The following is a 20,183-nucleotide window of genomic DNA, read 5'->3' as shown; positions in this document are numbered from 1 at the left end:
TCCTAAACAGAGCTGGTGTGTAGTTGATAAACACATTTTTATTTGGTTTTCATAAGAATGACCTAATCCCTGGGAAGATCCCCAGAGAGAGGCTTGAAAGAGGTTCTGTGTTTTCACCCAGTTCTTCTAAGCTGAAGCTGCTGGATGACCACAATCACAACATCTTGCGAGGCAGCATCAGTTTGCCCTCCTGGAAGATGGAGGTGGTGATGCCGAACTTCCATACTAGGCTGGTTTTACTATTGACTGCTAAAAAGTGCAGCATGAAAACCTAAATGTAGTCCTGCACTTCTGTACTGCCAACTGGAAGAGTTCCATGAACAAGTTACTTAAACCAGTGTCCTCATAAGACATCTGCTTTTGCATATATTATACTGCATTTTTCCTCCTGCTTCTCTTCTTGTCTTAATTGTCTCTGCTCCAGTTTTCCCCAGGCCGGGGAGTCTCTCCTTGTGCTGGAGCGGCAAACTAAAGAGAAAAGTTTTTGAAAATGGGACCAAGGACAAAAGCAGGGAGTATGTTCAACTCGGAACCGTAAACGAATATGCGAATGACTTAAAGAGGGTACCAAATTCAATTATTTTTGTTAACCGGTGAGATCAGAAGAGGAATCAATTATAACGTGCCCATATCTTTCTTTGTGAGGCACGTGGTGAAAATTCCAATTGCATTTTTAACGTCGCCGTGCCAGGAGACAGCGTTGTTTCGGTGGGTATGAACAAGGAAGACACTAATGTCATCCCTAAGTGGCAGGGAAATAAAAAACTTGCACCCCTTGACAGTAATCGTCTCGATTTTAAAAAGAAAATGGGAGAAATGCGGTTTAGCTGTTCCCATAATAAGTGAAAAAAGCGGGAGAAACTGAGGGATAAAATCACACCTCTTGGAGAAATTCAGGACTAGACTTGGCGTGCATTGTTGGAGATGATTTAGCGGTAATTAAATAGCTTCTGACATAGAGGGTTAGATTGGAGATGAGAAGAAAGGGAAAAAAAAATAATAAAAAATTCCCTGTCTGCCCATTAGCATCCCAGGCCCTGAGCACGACTGGTCAGAGAGCGGCGTGAAAGTAAGCATTAGTGGGGAGCAACTGTCCTCCCCTTTCGGCGAGCTCCGGGTCCAGGCTGGGCAAGCGCTGACTGGTGGCCCAGACTGTCATTTCTTGGCCAGCGGCTGTTTAAAACGTTCTGGGAACAGCCACGGTAGAGACCACGTGAATTTTCCTACCCTTGAATGCAGAATTTAAGCCCAGCTCCTATTTATTTCCCATCTCCGGCCGTGCCTGGGAGGTTCTCCCCTTTTGGCTGATCCGGCACCGATGTTTGCCCATCCCCGGTGCTGGGGCTCCTGCCACCCCCCAGAAACTGCCACCAAAGCTCATCCCTAAACTTGTGCAAATACCACAGGGAAAAAAACTTTCCTCGCGGCCGGCGTTTGCCTCTCGGGCTGCGCTGATGTGCAAAACAGCATCCTGCTTATAAATAACGTCAGGTTACTTATAACGCCCTCCCCCGGTGTTAGAAATGGCAGCCGTGTCCATCCCGCGCCGCTCATTCCAACATTAGAATTTAAAACCACTCCGGAGACCCCCCAGTTTCTCCGTGTGGCCGGGGAAAAGGCAGTTGCTGTTTGGAGCACGGGAGGAGCGGCTTCGCTTTTCTCTTTGCTCCTTGGAGCAGCGGGTTAAATTGTCTAATAATGTTCAATTTTAAGCTTTTGAAGTACATCTTATTGTAAAAAGTGTTCTTTAAGCATGAAATATATGTTTGAAGCACAGGAATGGTGAATTTGGAGAAGGATGACAGTGTTCGACTCGGTTTGGTGGCTGATGTTAAAGAGGCAATTACATACCGTTTGTGAAATTAAGAGAGCAGCCTCTGCCGAGCGCGGTACCTGCGGGGTTTAGCAGCGCTCCCGGAGTTTATTATTGCTAATAAAGCAATATCTGATATCGGCGTTTGCCTGGTCGGAGCCCCCCTCAGCGATCCAGCGCCCACACTGGGAGCAACTGGTTCCTTCTGGGGCCACAGGAGGAGGCAGGGAGAAGATCCCTCTAAAAAGTTCATTTGTTATGCTGCTGGGGTTTTGTTTCTAGTGTTAAACTGTTGAGAGAGAAGGAAGCTTGACTAGGTACGTTCTTTTAGAAGCACACAAACTTCACCTGGAGACTAATTCCTTTATTTGCTCCCGTTCCTCTCAAGTTTTTAAAAATTTGTGTAAACTTTTATTTCTTTTCTTTTGAGGTGAAAACTTCAGAGCTCCCTAGTTTTCAAGCTATTTATTGTTTTCTTGTATTCCTCCTTCATACATGCTGAACTGATGGTGTTTTCTTCTCCCTTTCCCACACATCCAAAACCTAAATACAGTTACGGTTTCCATCCTGTGTCCCCCGGAGCAACAGGGCTTTACGCGATCTGCGCCACAGCCTGCGCGAGGAGGGGTTTCCTAGTAGTACCGTGTTTGATTTTTAAACTCAAAGCTTTAGGGATGGGTGTTAAATTTTAGGTATATGGGATAACCTGCGGGCTGTGCAACTACAGAATATTAATCAAACTTGGGGCCTGAGCCAGCAGGAGGCCACAGACGTTTATTTCTTCTCCGCTTTGATTTCTAGCGTGGCTCTGCGGGTCTCCTGCGTTTTACTTCATGGTGGCTGGCCCTCAGTTTTCAATTACAAAGTGATTTCTTGTCCTTAATCCCCGTCTCATCTGTTCCTGGCTCTTCTTCCAGTCAGGTCTGGGTAACTCTGTGTGAGATACAGCGGTTCCTCTCGGTTTCGCGAGACGAATGGATATTTATTAACCATTTAAATGGTAAAAAGTAAGAGGCAAGAGTGAAGAATTGCGCAAGCGAATACTGTGGAGAAACACATCTTCAAATATGTAAATCCTGCTCCAGAGGAAGAAGTAATAAACTTTCGCCTAATATTGTGCTTACAGGCTTAGGAGATCATTTCTAGCAACTCTGTTCGTCCTTCCAAGGCGCTGCCCCAGCAGCTCAGAGGCTGGTGGACTGTGCTTTGGCCTCTCCTCCCTCTGGGACCTGAGGTCTTGGGAGACCTCACCTATTTAGATCGTTAGAAGGTACATCGTTAGGAGGTACATCTGTATTTCACGGGTACATCAACTGCTTGTACCTTCTGCATCATGTGTCAGAAGTGCCACTAGAGGATATTACGTGATGATCTAAACCAGAGTGTGATCAGAAATTGAAGACTTCTAAAGATACCGCAGCAGTATTTTCTTCACATAGACACGTTCATGATGTATATCTGGAGCCAATCCGATTCGCTCGTGTTCAACTAACAGCTTTTCCCCCAATTTACTTCTTGACTTAAGTGAGTATTAATCATAAACTGTTTCATTAGTAACTGATTTGATTCAGGGGAAAAAGTTGAAAAGATTTGACGTATGCTGTAGAATTTGCACTACTTCTTCCCTGGACTGGGGGCAGGTGTTTTGCACAAGGCGTCTTCTGCCTTGATTGTTAAATTTTTGGGTGTGTGTGTTTGGCATCCCTGATGCGCACGGGAAAACAGAGGCAGAAACTTATCACTCGCTGCTTTTTGGGTGCTTCTGTTCTTACCCTCAATAAACTGAAGAGTCCTCGTGGATTACTAACCATGGGCAGCATCTTTGAAGCTGTCTGATAAAGATAATACAGCAGCCGTGCTTTCTTTTAGTGTGCTCGTGTGTGTTGTTCTTGGAGGTGAAATAACAGGGACAAATCGGAAAAATAATACTGGCAAGTGAAATAGGAGCAACATTTTGGAATAAGTTGGGGAGAGGGATTGTGAAGTGGTCTCATATTCTACCTGAGCGATTTATTCTTGTTGCCTTTTGTCTTCCCTTCGTCTCTAAACCCACCCTTTTTTTGTGCTCGTGGTATCGAGTGATTTTATGTTGATTGTGGAGGCTTTTTTGAACAACCTAAGGTGGATGGTAAGGATGCTGTTAAAGTAATTTAAAACGACTCCTGAGAGGAGGGAACAAGGTGAATAGCAGGGTCACTGCCCTGAGCTTGAGGAGAACAGAGTTTGACCTGTTTGTGAACCTGAAGAATCCCGTGGAATGCGCTCCTGGAGAGCTGGGGGATCCAGAAGAGCTTGGGCCGGGGGGAGACGATCTCCAGAGCAGCTTTCAAACCTCAGCTCTTGTGTCCGAGTCTGTCTATTGCTATAATAGGCTGTATTGAAAATGGTGTCATCTCATAGAGCGTTCCTTGGTGAGATAAAGCTGTATTTGAGAAAGATTGTACTGAGTCAGGAGAGTGCTGGGCAGGTTTATTTAAGGCACTGAGAGAGAAAAGCATTTTATTAAATAATACGATGGTATTTCACAAGTGGAAGCAGAAGAACCAAATATAGCAACACATATGTGACTTAATTTTAAACTTTTTTTTTAAAATTTAGAATCATAAAAATAGCTCTGATGCTATTTCCTGACACATGACAATGCACTTTTTTCCAAAGATGGGACATGGTTGGACTTGATCATCTTAAAGGTCTCTTCCAACAATAATGATTCTATGAAATTTGGTGATGAGTGTTTTGTGCTTCAGTATTGCTGTGCACATGGGTCTGTTCTCACCTTTTTGTCTTCTTGAGGACTTCCATGATTGCAAACTTTAATATTCTGTAATTGTATGGTGGATTTGGAGTGTCCTTTGGATTGTCTTTCTGGTGTGTGGAATGTAGGAAAGGCAAAATCTCAACTTGAGTGTCTCCAAGTTATCCAGAATGTTCTGCTCTGTGGAAGTTGGAGTTCGTCTTCATCATTAACTCTGCTATTTCCCAGCTCTTTCCCTGATGTTACGTGGCAGGAGGAGACTTCTTCCCTCTGTGTCTTTCAATTTGACAATAATTTCTGTGATTAGACCGTATTCTACTCACTTTGATGAAGTTCTGCCTGGAAGTAGAGAAGCTGATAGTTCCTTTTGTTCATCAGTGTGAAAGCAAACCAGTGGTTTTAGTTCGCAGCAAGGTAGATTTTTTGATACTGTGGTTCTGCTCTTTATTGCTCTGGGGTTTTGTTGAAAATAAAATGTAAATAAATAGGAGCGTGCAAAATTTTGTGGTCAAATTTTAATTAAAAGTCTGATGAATGTCTCTGTTTTATAAATTTAATCATCTTTCTCTTTCAAATTTATATGATGAATACTTTTCCTAAATAATGTTTTTCTCCCGGTAAACTGATTTTTTTCCCACTTGTTTTTAATGAAGCGTGACTTCAGTGCTTCACGTTTTGTTTAATGGTTTGAGCATAACGTTCTTGATGTCAGTGCATTTCGGAGGAAAGATTTTGTTGACTCAATATTGCAGAGGCAGGGGAGGGGGAACAAAGGAAGGAACGTCGTTTTGTCTGCGAGAATTAACCCGCGCTCTGGTGACACTGTAAAAGGAAGGTGTTTGCTGGGAGGCAGCTAATAAATTGTAGGCTATTTTAAGGTTATACTTTTATTTCTGAAATTTGAGGAAATCTGTATATGTGGGCTGTTGTCCCAGGGGCTGGAGGTTGGTTCTTGGCCGTAGACAGGCATCCTCTTCTCTTCTGTTCATTGCCAGATGTGAGTGGGAGGTTATTGCCTTCTGTGTTCCCAAACTGGACATCGCTGGGCTTTTCCCATCCCCTGGCTCAGCAGCTTTTGGGAGAGCATCTTGTCCTGCTGCTCTGGTGATGGGCCGAGTCCTCTGCAGTTGTTGAGCAGTTGGTGTTTGACAACCATTGTAGTTGGCACTGAGTGCAGCTACAAGGTCTTCACACCCTGGGACGTGCTGGTGAAGCAGGGTCTGTGGGTAACTTGTGTGTGAAAGAGTCTGATGGGCAGGAGACCATAGACTCATAGGGTGGTGTAGGTTAGAAGGGACCTTAAAGACCACCCAGTCCTACCCCCTGCCCTGGGCAGGGACACTTCCCACCAGACCAGGTTGCTCCAAGCCCCCTCCAACCTGGCCTTGAACCCCTCCAGGGATGGGGCAGCCACAGCTTCTCTGGGCAACCTGGGCCAGGCTCTCACCACCCTCACAGCAAAGAAGTTCTTCCCCAGATCTCATGTAAATCCGGCCTCTTCCAGTTTGAATCCATTACCTCTCATCCTATCACTACATGCTCTTGTAAAAAGTCCCTCCCCAGCTTTCCTGGAGCCCCTTTAGGGACTGGAAGGGGCTCTAAGGTTTCCCCGGAGCCTTCTCTTCTCCAGGCTGAACCCCCCCAACTCTCTCAGCCTGTCCTCACAGCAGAGGGGCTCCAGCCCTCCCAGCATCTCTGTAGTCTCCTCTGGACCTGCTCCAATAAGCCCATGTCCTTCTGATGCTGGTGACCCCAGAGCTGGAGGCAGCACTTGGTGGTGGTTGTGGGGTGTGTGTCTCCCCAGAGCAGAGGGACAGAATCCCTTCCCTCGCCCTGCTGTTGTCGGGATCGTGAGCTCTTTACCCAGCCAGGAGCTGGTGAGGAAGGGACCAGTGACTTGTGGTGCATCTTCGCTGTTCCTCTTTGCTTTTACCACATCAGCCCAGTTCAGCTGAGGATGCTGCAGGATGAGAGCAGAGTCAGAAACGGGTGATGAGAATGAGAAAGACCGGAAAAGCCGTTATGCTGGAAAACTGTTAAGATTGGACTTGTTTACCTTAAAAAAAGTAGTTGAATAAGAGGTGACAAGTTGAAAGCGCGGAGCCTAATGAATGAATGGTTTAGAGAAGTTGTTTGGGAGCTGTTGTTTTCCCTGTCTCCGCAATGTGAGAACAAAGGTGTTCAATGAAGCTGAAAGGTGGCAAATTAAAAACTGATAAAAGAAAATACATTTTTGAGCAATGAAAGAAGCAGTGGGATTCATTACCATCAGAAAACTGGCAAGGTTGGGAATTTATCAGGGTTCAAAAAGAGACTGGAGACTATATGATCAATAAAAATATCCGAAGGAGTTGTCAATGAGAGCTTGTTTTTCAGAAGTATTTATTAAATATCATTTTTTGGAGTTGGGAAGCCCAAGGGGAAGATACAACTGGAATGGTGGCAAAGGACCATCCTCTTCTACCTGCCTGATACGGTCCTTGTGGCTCTGAAGGATTTGATTTTGTTCTTCACCGTATTTGGATCTCAAGAGGAACGGGATCCCAGGCACAGAGGTGTCAATGGAAGAACATCCTTTGGGGTCTTCTCTGGATTCTCCACAGGGTTTGAGTTCCAGCATGTGAGAAACCTCTGCTGGAGGAGCCACAATTCAGAGCACCGAGGTGGCACGTTTTCTGTTTTAAATGCAGAAAACTCTTGGAGAAGTGGAGTTCACAAGGTTAAAGAGCAGCCGAGCTTCATGGTGTTTACTTGCTGTCTGAGAGCAAGCCCTGAGGATGGTTCCCAATTAAGATAATGAGACACGTTGCGTGGGTGTTGTCTGATCTGTGCTCTGGGCTGAGAGAACAAACTAATCTTAAAAAAAAGTTGAGGAGGTGTTGCTTGGTGCAGTTTGTGTTTTTAACCTTTTTAGCTGGTTTATATACTCAAAGCGTTAAAACGGTTGTTCATTCACATTTTCCAAGGGTGCAAATTACAACTCGCAACCCACGTCGTATGGGTTCTGTGAAACGGGTGTTCTGTGACGTGAAATTAGTATTTTGACCACATCCAAATAAATCTGACTTCAAAGTAATGGCTTATTATTGCTTTGCCCTAGATACACTGTTGGGTGGGATTCAATAAGCCGTCCCTTAAGCCAGCCCAGTCTTACTGTCAGGAGCAAGGTTTGGGTGGGAAATGACCCTTTATGGGTATTATTATTTCGAGAAGAATATGTTTATTTATCCTTTTGCCTTATAGAATACGTAGTATGGAAGTTGCACACTGTGCTTCCCGTACTTAACAAATTGCTTTATGGTTTTTGGCCAACAGCTTGAGCATTTGGATGTGGTTTTTATGGGTGGGCTCGTTGGGGTTTTTACCCTCTGTGTTCTGCCCCAGGGTGGATCCGCGAATACTGTGGGCTTCTGGGCAGTTCCCTGCTAGTTATGGGACAGGAATTGAAGGAAGCTTCCAACAGTTGTTATAGAGAAGTGAAAACATTCTAATCCCAACACGTAGTGGGCAGAAAGGCTTTTTGTATGGACGCATTCACAGAATCATTGCATGGTTTGGGTTGGAAGGGACCTTTAAAGGACATCCAGTCCAACCTCCTGCCATGAGCGGGGACATCTTCAACCAGATCAGGTTGCTCAGAGCCCCGTCCAACCTGTCCTGGAATGTTTCCAAGGATGGGGCATCCACCACCTCTCTGGGCAACCTGGGCCAGGGGTTCACCACCCTCAGCATAAAAATTTTCTTTATATCTCGTCTAAATCTCCTCTCTTAGTTTAAAACCGTTATCCCTTGTCTTGTCAGCTCAGGGCCTGCTAAAAAGTTTGTCAACCCTGTTGCTTGCCAGTTTGATCAGACCCGATGGGGTGATTTGCAGTGTGGGTGTCTGTCTGTCTGTCCTCTTCTGAAGGACGCGTGGCCGAGCTGCGAGGGGAAGGAGCTGGGTCCGCTCTGCCCATGGGAATCCCTCAAGGGCAACAGAGACGCTCTGGGCCACTTGGAGATAACACGATGGATGATTTCTGAAACTCCTATTGAAGCCACTGGTCTTTTACACCCTGGAGGTAGTAGAGGGAATGACTTATGAATTGAATAAAATATGGGAAACTATTAATATTTTCTAATAAAAGAGTCAGCTGAGGTATATTCCCAAGCATGAACTAAAAGCCCTTTTTCTTTGCCTTTTTCCAAAAGCCACGGCTGCCACGTTTCTAGAGTTGTTGACACGTCAGAAGGGGACAAAGAAACTACCTTTTGAGTTCGATGGAATGTGCTGAGTTGAGCCGATGGGATGAACTCGGGTCTCTGATTTTTCCATCCCCTCACAATCTGCTGCGAGAGCTTTCCCCTCCTGCTTCGGTCCTGCTTTACCCTGAGCACCCCGGGAGCGGAGCAGGATGGTGCTGCCGTTCCTCCTCCTCCTCCTCTATTTTTGCAGAGATAACTGCACCGGTTTAGAGCACAGTTCAGTTTACTTTTCTCCCAAGTTAATGATATCGAAGCGGTTAAAACTGCAGGAAACTGGCTGTTAAGAGATTTAGAGGCCAATATCTGGGTTACTTAGTAGGCAGGAGGAAAAAGAAATCCAAGGGTAAGGAATGAAGATGGGGCTGAATTTTTACGTGCTGTAGACACTGGCAGAATAGAAGAATCTGATGGACCCTCACAAACACTCTATTTTCAGGGCTGAATAAGGCTTTTTCTTTTTTTTTTCCCCTCCTTTATGGATGAATAAAATACTAGTTTTCTATTGCCAGTAAGTAAGGATGAATACATTTCCTTGGCAGTTGTATGCCTTCCCTCTGCCAGTGATGGTGATGTAGCGGCTAGGTTGAAGAAGGTATGATATTAACTTTATTTTTATTTTTTTTTAAAGAAACGACTGGTTTTCAAACGTGAACTGTGCCCAGGGGCGTCAGACGGTGAGTGGCCTCTGAGCTTCACCCTCCTGTGAGATGGGCACCGCCTGAGCAGCGGGGCTGAGAGAAATGGCAGAAAGAGGAGGGTTTTTCTGAATGAAGAGATGAGAAATAACACCGAGAGAGAAGAAATGAGCTCGTGCTAGAGACAGGCAGTGGTGAGCGTTCCGCTAGAAGGGAGTTAAATGAAGAAAAAAAAAATACCATAAAATTATTTCCCGGCAGCGGGAGGTTAGGAAACATAACTAAACATGTTAAACTCGCTGTGAAGCAAGAGGACCCCGGGGGTATTTCAGTCAGATAATATTTAGTTTGCTGCAGTGTCAGTTGTATGATTGCTTGTCAGCTGGCATATGGATGTGCTATAAGCAAAATGAGGCTTTTAGAGACCGTGCACAATTTTCCTAAGGACAGTAAGCAGGGGATTTATCAGAGACAGATTAAAAGAGTTACAGTGGATTTATTTGCTCTGGTCCATCGCCAGGATATAAGGCAAGCTGAGCCCTCTGCAGAGAAGCGTTGGGGTTGAGGGACAAAAGCTTGAAAGGAAGAACTATAAATCTGGGGGGAACGTATGGAATAGAAGAGTATATAAGCTACACAGGTATTTGTAAGTGTGCGTTTAAAGCTGCCTGCTGAATGTTTGCCAGAAAAGCAGTCAGATTACAGAACTTCTCCAGAATTTTAGAAGCGATGGTTGGGAAGCCGAGTGTCTCTTGTTCTGGCACCTCAGATTAGCCTTTGATGGTCTTTCTCAGGCTCTCTGCCTGGTTGTGTCCTCTCCTCACCACAGTTTCCCCAGTGGCTTTCTCCAGCCTTCCAACGTCGAGTGGAAAGTTGGTGTTCAACCTTAATGATACCATACCTTTCCCGTAGAGAAAATACCTCCGTTATGAGAGTATCAGAAAAAACATTGAAAACCATCAGTTGTGCAGAAACGATGGGAGAGAGAGGGATGTTTTATTCCTGGTGTGCGTGTGGTTACCGAGTACGTCGGTCTTTCTGACCTCTCTTCCACCTATTCAGGTTAGACAGGGATGGAGGTACTTGGACTTAAAGGACTAAATATTTTATTTTTGTTGGAGAAGCCTTGTTCGTAGGGCGCAGTAGGTCGTAGGGCTTCTTTATAGGTTAAATCCATCTTTAGATTCCTGTGATAGCCTTATATTGGCTTGAGGGGCAAAAATTCAAGCAGAGGGTTGATATATAGAAAGTCACATTCAAGAGGTAAAAATATTTTGAAAAACCATCCTCTAACATTCTTCTTGTCAGTGCAAGGGTAGTGAAATCTGCTGGATGTTTTTATTTTTATGGAGTTAACGGGCTTTTTTGTAAATGCTGTTTTAATTGAGGTCTTGAGTAGAAAGTCAATGGTGTGTATATACATATGTGTCTGCAGTCGGTTCTAATTTGCAAAGTAATGTGAAAATAGGTCAGCCACAGAGAGAAATGTTGAGAAATGGCTGTAGCTGAGAAGGAAGCTATTTGGAGGTTTGGGAATAGAAAATTTTGGTTTAAAGATGTTTAGTACAAAAGCTAAGGGTGGTAAGAGAAAGGGGAGCCATTTGCCCTCTGGTGATAGTAAGTGTTGCTGTAGACAGGGTAGATTTGAAAAGTTTCTGGTAATTTAGTTTTTGCTGGGTTTCTTTGTGGCATAGAACTCTTGGGGGTTTTGTCTGTTCTGGAAGACTCGATTAGCTCTTGTGAGCCGTGCCCCAAGAGAGTCGGGAGCTGAGGGGATGGAGCTCCCTTAGAAGAGTTCCCGTAACAGCGAAGTCTGACTGAACGTGGCCTTCAGCCACAGCTCTGCCGTCGGGCCCTCGTTTCTTGGTCTTCCTCTTGCTAACACTTTTGTTTTGACTCTTTTCCCCCATTTTCTGTAAGGTAATGGGATGTGAACATAGTCCTGGAAGAAAGACGCCTAATTACAATGTAAGGCTCAGCAATCTATCCATTCCTTATCAATTCCTCCAGCCATCGGATTGGGGCAGAACCTGTTAAATGTTGGTAGCCCCGTCTGTGCACGTTCCCTGGCAGATGCTTTTCCATGGTGTGTGGGGCACTGCCCCCATCCCGATGAGCAGGAGGTGGGATGCACTTGTGTCCTCTGAAGGAGGTGGAGATGGAGCTTTGGGAAGGGGTAGATGCCAACCACCGCTGGTGGCTCTGGTGCTGCACAACGTGCAGGGCTCCTGCTTGGCTTTCAGGAGTTTTGTCGCCTCCATGCAAATTCATTTCTCTAAATTACAGAGATGTTGTTGAATTGTAATCTTCCTCTTTGATAAACACATCACTGAAGTTGAGATTTATCACATTTATTGTTTGCCTTTATTCAGTAGACAAGTTACCTGTCAGGGAAGGAAATTAGACTGGTTTGATATTATTCATATTAAGGCTCAGTTGATTGTTTCTTGTCCCTAATTCTTCTCTAGCTGCTTGCAATTTGATTGTTAATGTTTTCTTCAAGTATTTTTATGAGATACCAAAATGTTGCAGTGATTTATAATTCCCTGAGCCTGTATCTTCTCATCCATCCTTCTTTTAAAAGGTTGGCTCTGTCCCTCTGTCCTGTTTTCAGGGCCTGCCCTGCATTTGTGAGTTCATCAAAGACAGTTGCTCGTGGACCAAAGATTGCTGTGATTAATTTTTGAAATATCCTAGGGATATATTTTGTCAATAGATCCTGACACGGTCAGAATTTATATATATATATTTTTATATATTTAATACAGAATATTTATGTATTCTTCACATATTTCTGACTATATTTTGGTTTATGTTCCCACACCTCACAGTGCTGATTTTACTGATGTTAAACATCTGGTCAAGCTCCAGTTACCATCTCCCTTTCTCTGTCTATGTATTTGTATAGCTTAAAGCAGGAAAGCATAGACCTCTCTTACACAGCCATCTTTCTCTTTTATTTGTGTTTTTACGAGGAGTAGTTATCTAAATTACACCTGATTGCAAATAGCATCTGTTTGATGTCGAAGCTCCGTATTCTTTCTTCAGTCTTGAAATTTTCTCTTATTACGACTAATTTGGAGTTAGGAGTCTGGAGAGGAAGAGGAGGGGGAAATCTTGCCACTGATTTCCTATAATGAAGCAGTCTATTAACATTCTCCAAAAATTATCATTAATTAAAAAAAAAAAAAGCTCATCTAACATTAAGAACAGGAATATTTTTGTGCCATCAAGAAAGCACCGAGTGGGAAATATCATTATAATTCCACTTTAGGAAGTCTGTCTCCTCTGGCAGGCTCTACCGCGCACAGAAGTGAGGGAGCGAGCGAGCCCTGCCTTTGGGTTGGGGATTAATAGTTGAAGTTCATTGGCGTGGAAATAAAGCAGATTTCACTGTGACGAGAATCTGTCATTAAAAAGCCATCATGGGAAGGGACCGGCATGATTCCTGCTCTTTCATTGCTAATGACAAAACAATCTGTTCTTTAAAAAAAACCAAAACCAACAACAACCCTATATTTTCTTTCAGAGAAGGGTGCAGGAGACTTATCAGAACAGAAGCTGGGTGAAGAGAGGCAGCTTGAAAGATTTATTGATCAATAAACCAGACAATTACAGCTTGTTTATAAAAGGGGGAAAAAAAAAACCCAAAAAACCAACCAACCAAACCTGGGGCCTGCGAGCAACATGGAGACTCTAATAATGATAACTCCGGCATCCAGCTTGAAACGATAAAAGTCAATAGGAAGATATAGGATTTCAATAAAATTATGACACTAGATAAACTTTACCCCAGGAACAAATTTTCCCTGGGTATGTGACTGACTTCAGTTAGATTTGTAACTTTAATTTCTTTCTTATTGATTTTTTTCTTTTCTTCAACCAATTAGAAAGTCCGTGGAGAATTGTGCGTGTAGATGTTTGAGGAGGGGCTAACGAGCAGCAGCAGGAGCAGAGCCTGGGTTTAGATGTACATATATACATGTCTGATGGCTTTTTCAATTCTTTTGGCTATATATATTTACTCTTCAGTTGCTTCCAATGCACGGCTGGGAGTCATTTTCATGGGATTAGCTCTGGTTTGTGGTTTTCCTTTTAGCTACTTATGCGACAGCAGGAGGCATATTCTTTTGGCGCGTTGGCTGGTGCTGGCAGAAGGAAGGGAAACCATTCATCCTTTGAAGGAAAAATAACTATCCTTCCTCTTTTTAAACTTGCATCTGCTCAAACACCGGAGTTTGCTGTGGGGCATTAATTTCCTAGGCTTATAATGAGCATCAAAACCAAATAATCTGTTTTTTGGGCATGTTTAGAGTAAGCCCGTTTCTCTTCTGGTGCTGATTTGAAGCTGGTCAAGGTACAGAGCACCTGGAAGTGGGGGTGTAAGGTCCCCGGTGAGTTTGCAGAGGTTCCCTGTGCTGGGAAAATGTTGGAAATTCCCAGAGAGATCGTTTTTAGTAATTCTGATGATTTCTCTCCTGATAGAAAGCAGGAAAGCAGAGGTGTTGGAAGAAGGTTGCAGAGGGCACATGAAAATCGCTGGGGAGGTTTTTGATGGGGTTTGGGGAATATCCTGTTGTGTGGGATGAGGAGATATTGCAGAAATTACTAAATTAGTATTACATTTTAGAGAATCTTTTTAGACGGAGGACTTCTTGACGAGAACTTCTGTTTCCTGCCAAACTAACAAGATCTTTAGGAGGGGAGGGAAAAGCTTTCAGTAAGTGCTCTTGATGGGGAGGAATTTGAAAAAATGGAACTGGGGACCACTTGTTGGAAGCTGAGATTTGATTTCACGACAGTATTAATATTTAGAAATAATTAAAGAGGAGAACTAAACTCCAGGATCAAGTACTTAATTGTACCACCCTTTCTTTCAGCTTTTCAGCACCATTTTTTCCCCCCCAATACAGCTTGTGTTGTATTTACAGCCTTTTTTTTTTTTTTCCTTGAGAAGTTTACTCTTCCTTTAAGAGAAGGGCTTTGAAGGACAAGGTCTGTAGTTGATTTTAAGGGAGAGACAGCCCGTGGGGATGTCCTGCTCCCATGCACTTTTCTCATCCTAACCTGAAAGCCGAAGCTTGTCCTTCTCGCAGCCCAACAGCTCAGGGAACTGCTGGGATCTTGCCAGGGACGATTCAAGTGACCTAATATTCAGCAGTTAATTGGAAGCCAAGTGTGATGGGAATTGCCGGGGGTCCTGTTTGCTGTTGGAAAAAACGCTGAGGATTTTGGGACTGCCCTGCCGTAACGGAGAGAACGTTGCAGTGGGAAATGATCGCATCGATGAAAGATGCTTAGTAGAAGATGAGGATAGCGGAGCAGTTAGGAGGACAGAGGAAGAGGATGCTGTAATTGCAGGTCTAATTGCAACAACACGTGAGGATGAAACCAATCCCTTTGCTAAAAGTTCTCTTCTGTGCTCTGGATGATGATTCTTCAATAAATGGGGAATGAGAGTCGTTCCCTGAGCAAAGGCAGCCCTGCCTTACGGAGGGTGCACTGGGTAGATGGGTGATGTCTATGCTGAGGGGGAGGATGATGATGGAGCGACCCTGTACTGCTGCTGTTCTGCTAAACCAGTTCATTATGAGGCCGGTGTGGTGTCACTGGGTCTGGGTTTTCTCCTTCTGCAGTAACATGGAAGTATTTCTTTTCATATACCTGTCAAGTGAAAAATTCTTTCTAAATTATGACAAAACTGTTCTTTCCTTGGAAAAGTATTTCTCTTCACCCAGACCCGAGCAAGGAGCTAGTAATACCTTCTAGTACCTGGTTTTTCTTTATTATTTTATTATCTCTGTTCCTTCAGCCTCAGGCTGTGCTTTGGTCTGGAGGTCCTTTACCTGCTGAGCAAGCCCACCCTCTTGGCTGACCTTTCAATCCAAGCCATGCTCTGCTCACACACGGCTCCTCTGGCAGTGCCCCTCGTCGTCTTCTCACACCTTGAATGTTCCTTCCCTTCTCCACACACAGGCTCGCTGTCCATGCTCACTCTTTGACCTTTAGATTTTGAAGGAGGAGATAACCTTTGTAACAGGCTCGAGCGGTTACCGTCACCCTCGCTATCTGAAATACGACGCGTTTTGTCGGGACGTGAGGGAAAAGGATGGTTTTTTCTTTCCCTGGCAATTCCTGATTTCCCCAAGCAGGGTCCCAGCGAAGCGTTTGAGCGTGGCCAGGCTGGCTTTGTGCAGAGCTCCCAGGTTGGTGGTGGCAGTGGTCTGGTCGGGGTGTCAGCTGCACAGCTATAAACCTGAGCCATCTCCTCATCATATTTTGGATTTTCGCGGGGGCAGAATTCACAGGAGAGAACTGGAGCAGTTCTGTGAGAGGGCGAGGTAGCAAACTCCAGCAATAAAGAGGCAGCACCGTAAGGTTTCCGCGGAGTTTTTCCTCTCTGGATTTACACCAGGGGCCTTGGCCGCTTTGACCCCCTTCCATAGCCTCAAAAACATCAAGGCTCTTCCACGTAGCCAAAAGATAAAACACTTCATCAGCTGCCTAATCCCTGGATGCATATTGCGCTGCAAACGGTAATCTCCTTAAAACACACCTGACTTCTTGGAATGTTCAGCCTTTTGTCCCCGTTCTTCCTCTCCATCGGCGCCTTGGAGGGAGGCGATAGGCGCTGTCTGAAGTTGGGGACGCGGCAGGAAATACTTCAACCAGGGGCCCCCCGAAAAGTTCTACCTTTAACTTTCAGGCCAGGCTTTGTACTTGGGAGCACGAACACTCTCAGGATCCTTCTTTTTGTCTTTCTCTGCAAATGCTTGGTTACAATTGCCAGCAAAGAGTGAAGGGAGCCAAACACATTGTCTGCGAGATATTAACCTCTGAAAAAATATTTATTATAAACACCAAATGTCGCAGCGTTTAACGAGTGATAAGTCACATACCATTTAGAGGGTATTTGCTCTCAGCCACTTTGTTCGTTGTCAAATCTGTTTCATCTCTGTTGTGACAATGCTGTTCCTTCATTGCTGGAACTCTTTGGCAGGAAAAATGTCAAGTACTACACTAAATATTTTGCTGAAGAAACCCATTTAGCCATGTTGAATGAGAATAACATCTCCAAAAAGAAGGCAGACTCTGTTTTCAGTTGCCATCTGCTTGTTAGAGTGTGTGCGTGTTGCTTTCCTGCGAGGGATGTGTGATTTTTATATACACAAGACAGTCCAATTTTTCAGTTTTTGGAGCAGCAAAATGTATTTTATTAGACCTGTGTGTTCACGTCTGTGGCGTGGTGCCGGTATGAAGACGATGAGTGTACATCCATCAGCGTTTCTTTGCCATAGAAAAGAACAATAGGTAAAGATGTCAAATGTTGTTCTGGGAAGCCTCTCCTCGGAGTGAGATCGGGAGCTTTATCCCTATAAGTGGTTTCTCTTTTTCCCGACAGGAGCGGGATGGGATGCGAGCCATTCTGGAGTCGTACGACAGCGAGCTGACCCCTTCGGAGCACTCGCCCCAGCTGAGCCGGCGCATGCGGGAGGCCGAGGAGATGGTGCAGAAGCTGCACGCTCATAACGCCGAGCTGGAGGTAATAAAGAAGCATCATCCTCTCGCCCCAGGGGCGAAGGAGTTGAGACTTTTCAGATTGAATTGCCTGGTGATGTGATCTGCTCTCACAGACAAGAGATTTGCAAAATTCAGACTTCAAAATTCTGGGATCAATAAGACCCACAAGTTATTATTCCTCGCCTGAAGCTGGCGGGAGCTGAGAATAATCATCTTTGGGGTGTGATGAGTCCACTTTATGTTAGGAACAGCTACATGGCAGGGTGACAACTGTCCCTGCGGGGCACAGGGTTGTGCAAAGGGATAACGGAATGGGGCAAGTGTGGTGTCTTCTTGGTGGTCCAGTCTTAAGTGATTCACTACATCGTGGGTGTAGCGAGGGTTTTCTGTGCACAGGGTGAGTGAGTGTGTGTTTGTAAGAGCTTTACGCCAAGGGTTGAAGAAGTTAAGTGTGTGTCTGCTGTTAATTCTTCCCTTGGCATTGGGTCTGAACCCCCCAGAATGCCGGTAACACTATTTTAACACTTTTTACTAGGTTTTGTCTAAGAAAAAAAAATCATTCTTTCAGAAGATAGAAGTATTTCTTGAAGGAGAATCCTTATTTAGGATTTTTGAATCCTATTATTCCTAAATCCTATTATTTTTAGTTCTCTTTTTGAAAACTTGTAATCAGAAATGTGACTGGGATGAGGTAAGTGTTAACGTGCGTTTGCCAAGTGGTTCCCTCTTTGCTGCTGTACTTTGTCATAGTGGAACGGGCTTTATGGTCATGAGTTGAAATATTTGGAATATGTCTGTGATCTTAAAGCCTGGCGGTTTTATTGCATAGGCTTTACAATAATCCTAAATATGTGGGTTTTCCTTTCTTCCTGTCTAGTTCCGCCATCGTATAGATTTACAGATGCCATAATTCAAATGGAGTAAAGCTTTTAGAAATGGATGCTGCTTGGTTCATGTTCAAGCCGTAGAGTGGATCGTCCCACTGTGCACAAACCTCATTGTTGCTTCTGGCATCCTTAAAAATGCTCTTTTCTTGCACTGGTGGCAACTTCAGTCAGGCACCACTGGCTCCAGTGACCCTCGAAGCCTCAGAGAGCAGAGTGGCGTAGTGTGGTGTAGATCCCTCTCATGGCATAGATCCCCTTCATCCCTGTTTCTCAGGAAAGGAATTCGGTGAAGTATTGGGCGAGTTGATAGAGAAGTTGGCTGGGAATAGATGAAATGGAAATTTGTCTGAAATTGTCTGGCTCAGAATGTTTCTCTGTGTTGTCCTTTGATCACCATATTACTTACCGCCAGAGGTGGGATTAGAGGATGCTGACATAAAGTGATAGGTGGATATTTTACCCTATTTTCTTTGTTGTTTCCAACAGTGGCTCTGGGTTGTTGGAGGGAGATTTCCGGAATTGTTTCACGAAATAGGTCAAATGTGCATGCCTTTGGGCAATAGCAAATTACCTTTTCTTCTTCAGGTGGAAGCATGGAAGAGGGTGGGAACTGATTGCTGCATCCCTTTATTTATAGAAAAACAAATAAGAAGTTTGTTGTCATGGATATGGATTAAGGGCTACATGGAAAATTTCAGAGAGGAGCTGTGTTCTCTGGAGGTTTGTTTTGTGTGATGTCAACCTTTAAGCCTTTCAAAGACTTTGCTGGAAGCAGGATTCAAAGACCTGATATTCCCCTTGTAAAGTAAAATTTTACGCTTCGCTTGTTTGTGTTTGCCTTTCTGACTGCAGCGTCGGCTGCTGGATCCCATCTATTTTGGAATCTGGGGGGAAAGTTTTTTGTTCTAGTAAAAACCTGAAAACTGGAGAGGGAAATTGAGGTGGAGGCAGGACTCCTGGTGTCTCGTCATCGGGAGCAGCAGCTGTAATCAACTGCCTGTAGATCAAAGAACTGGTCGATAGCAGCTATTAATAACTCCTAACATAATGCTCTGCACCCTCCCAGCTCCGCTGAGCCTCGGTACAAATTTTCGAGATGTTGACACCTGCATGACTCATCTCACAAACAGGAGACGGCAGGGATGAGGCACCTTGGAGCCTCGGTTCTTCCTGAGATGTGGGAGAAACGCTCTCCAATGTTGGGAGGGTGAGGAGGGAAGGGAAAAAAAGAACTTCAACACATTTAAGTCTCAGCGTGGCAGAAGGGTTGGGGCAGCTCCTGGTGTGGATGGGTCGTAGAGTAGGACAGAAGAGTGAGAAGAGCCTGTCTGAGAGCATCAGGGACGTGGCCAGCTTTTCTACTGAGAGCCTGGTGAGGTCTGGGGGGGGCTGCAGAGAGGGAGGGTGATGGAGCCCAGCTGGAGAGGCCAGGCTGACAGTATTCCTTTTTGCTAGGCTGAGTTGGTTAAAGTGTGGAAAACAATTAAGATCAGCAGCTAACTGAGGATACCCCACCGCAGGTAACCACGGCGGTGCCCACAGAGCAGCTCAGTGTGCGCTGGGAGCGCCGTGGGGCTGGTACAGGAGCAGCCCTCGTACTGTCCCCGAGCATCCCTGCATCTGTGCTGGGAGATGCGGGTATCGCTCTGCTCCACCAGCATCTTGGGCTTGAAAAAGCCCTTAGAGCCTCTAAGGCAAACGCATCCTCTTGCATTACATTTTGTACCTTCTCCCTTTCAACTTTTTTCATAAACCTCAAAATTCACACCATTTCTCTCCTCCCTCACTTGTTTTATCACAGGTTTTTTTCTTCCTTATGCTACCGAATACTTAATTTACCAAAATCTCTTTCTGTGCTCCCTAGTAGAGAGCTCTTTGATATTTTTCTTTTCCCTCCTGGCTGCCCTGATCTATTACTAGCAGCCCAACCTCTGAACAAGCCATAGAGGGGAAAAAGTGATGTTCTTAACAGGGGTTTTCCTGTACTATAAAACTGGAGATTTTCCCATCCCTTCCAGCAGCAGCGCTGTGAGAGGCAGGAAGCGATAGGGATAACGCAGTGGGAAAGAGGAGGAAGCTGCACGGGACTGGGGAGATTTTGGGCTGAGGCAACAGCTTTTAAGTCATTTGGGAGATGAGGTGTCTGATAAGTCCTTTGCTTGATGTATAAATGGAGGTGGGAAGCTGTTTAAAAGGACACGGGGAATGAGAGAGGAGTGTGTAACCCCTGGAGGGTTGCGTGTGAGTGGTTTGTTAATGGATGCCAGGAGGATGGATTTACATGGTACATGGAGTCGTGCTCAGCTCCCTTCTTCCCAGCCCTCGCT

General features: G+C 44.8%; 1 protein-coding gene across 1 annotated transcript in view; it reads left to right on the top strand.

The window, feature by feature from the left end:
• Nucleotides 1–20,183, top strand: part of MAD1L1 (mitotic arrest deficient 1 like 1) — a 376,963-nt gene that overhangs the window by 142,661 nt on the left and 214,119 nt on the right. Inside the window, exon 12 of the mRNA XM_074158818.1 lies at nt 16,851–16,991. Within this exon, the coding sequence (XP_074014919.1) occupies nt 16,851–16,991 (141 nt within the window). The remainder of the gene's footprint in view (nt 1–16,850; nt 16,992–20,183) is intronic.

Source organism: Numenius arquata, chromosome 14 (genome assembly GCF_964106895.1).
Source record: "Numenius arquata chromosome 14, bNumArq3.hap1.1, whole genome shotgun sequence".
In the NCBI taxonomy this organism is placed as follows: Eukaryota; Metazoa; Chordata; class Aves; order Charadriiformes; family Scolopacidae; genus Numenius; species Numenius arquata.
This window is presented reverse-complemented; position numbering and strand designations above follow the sequence as displayed.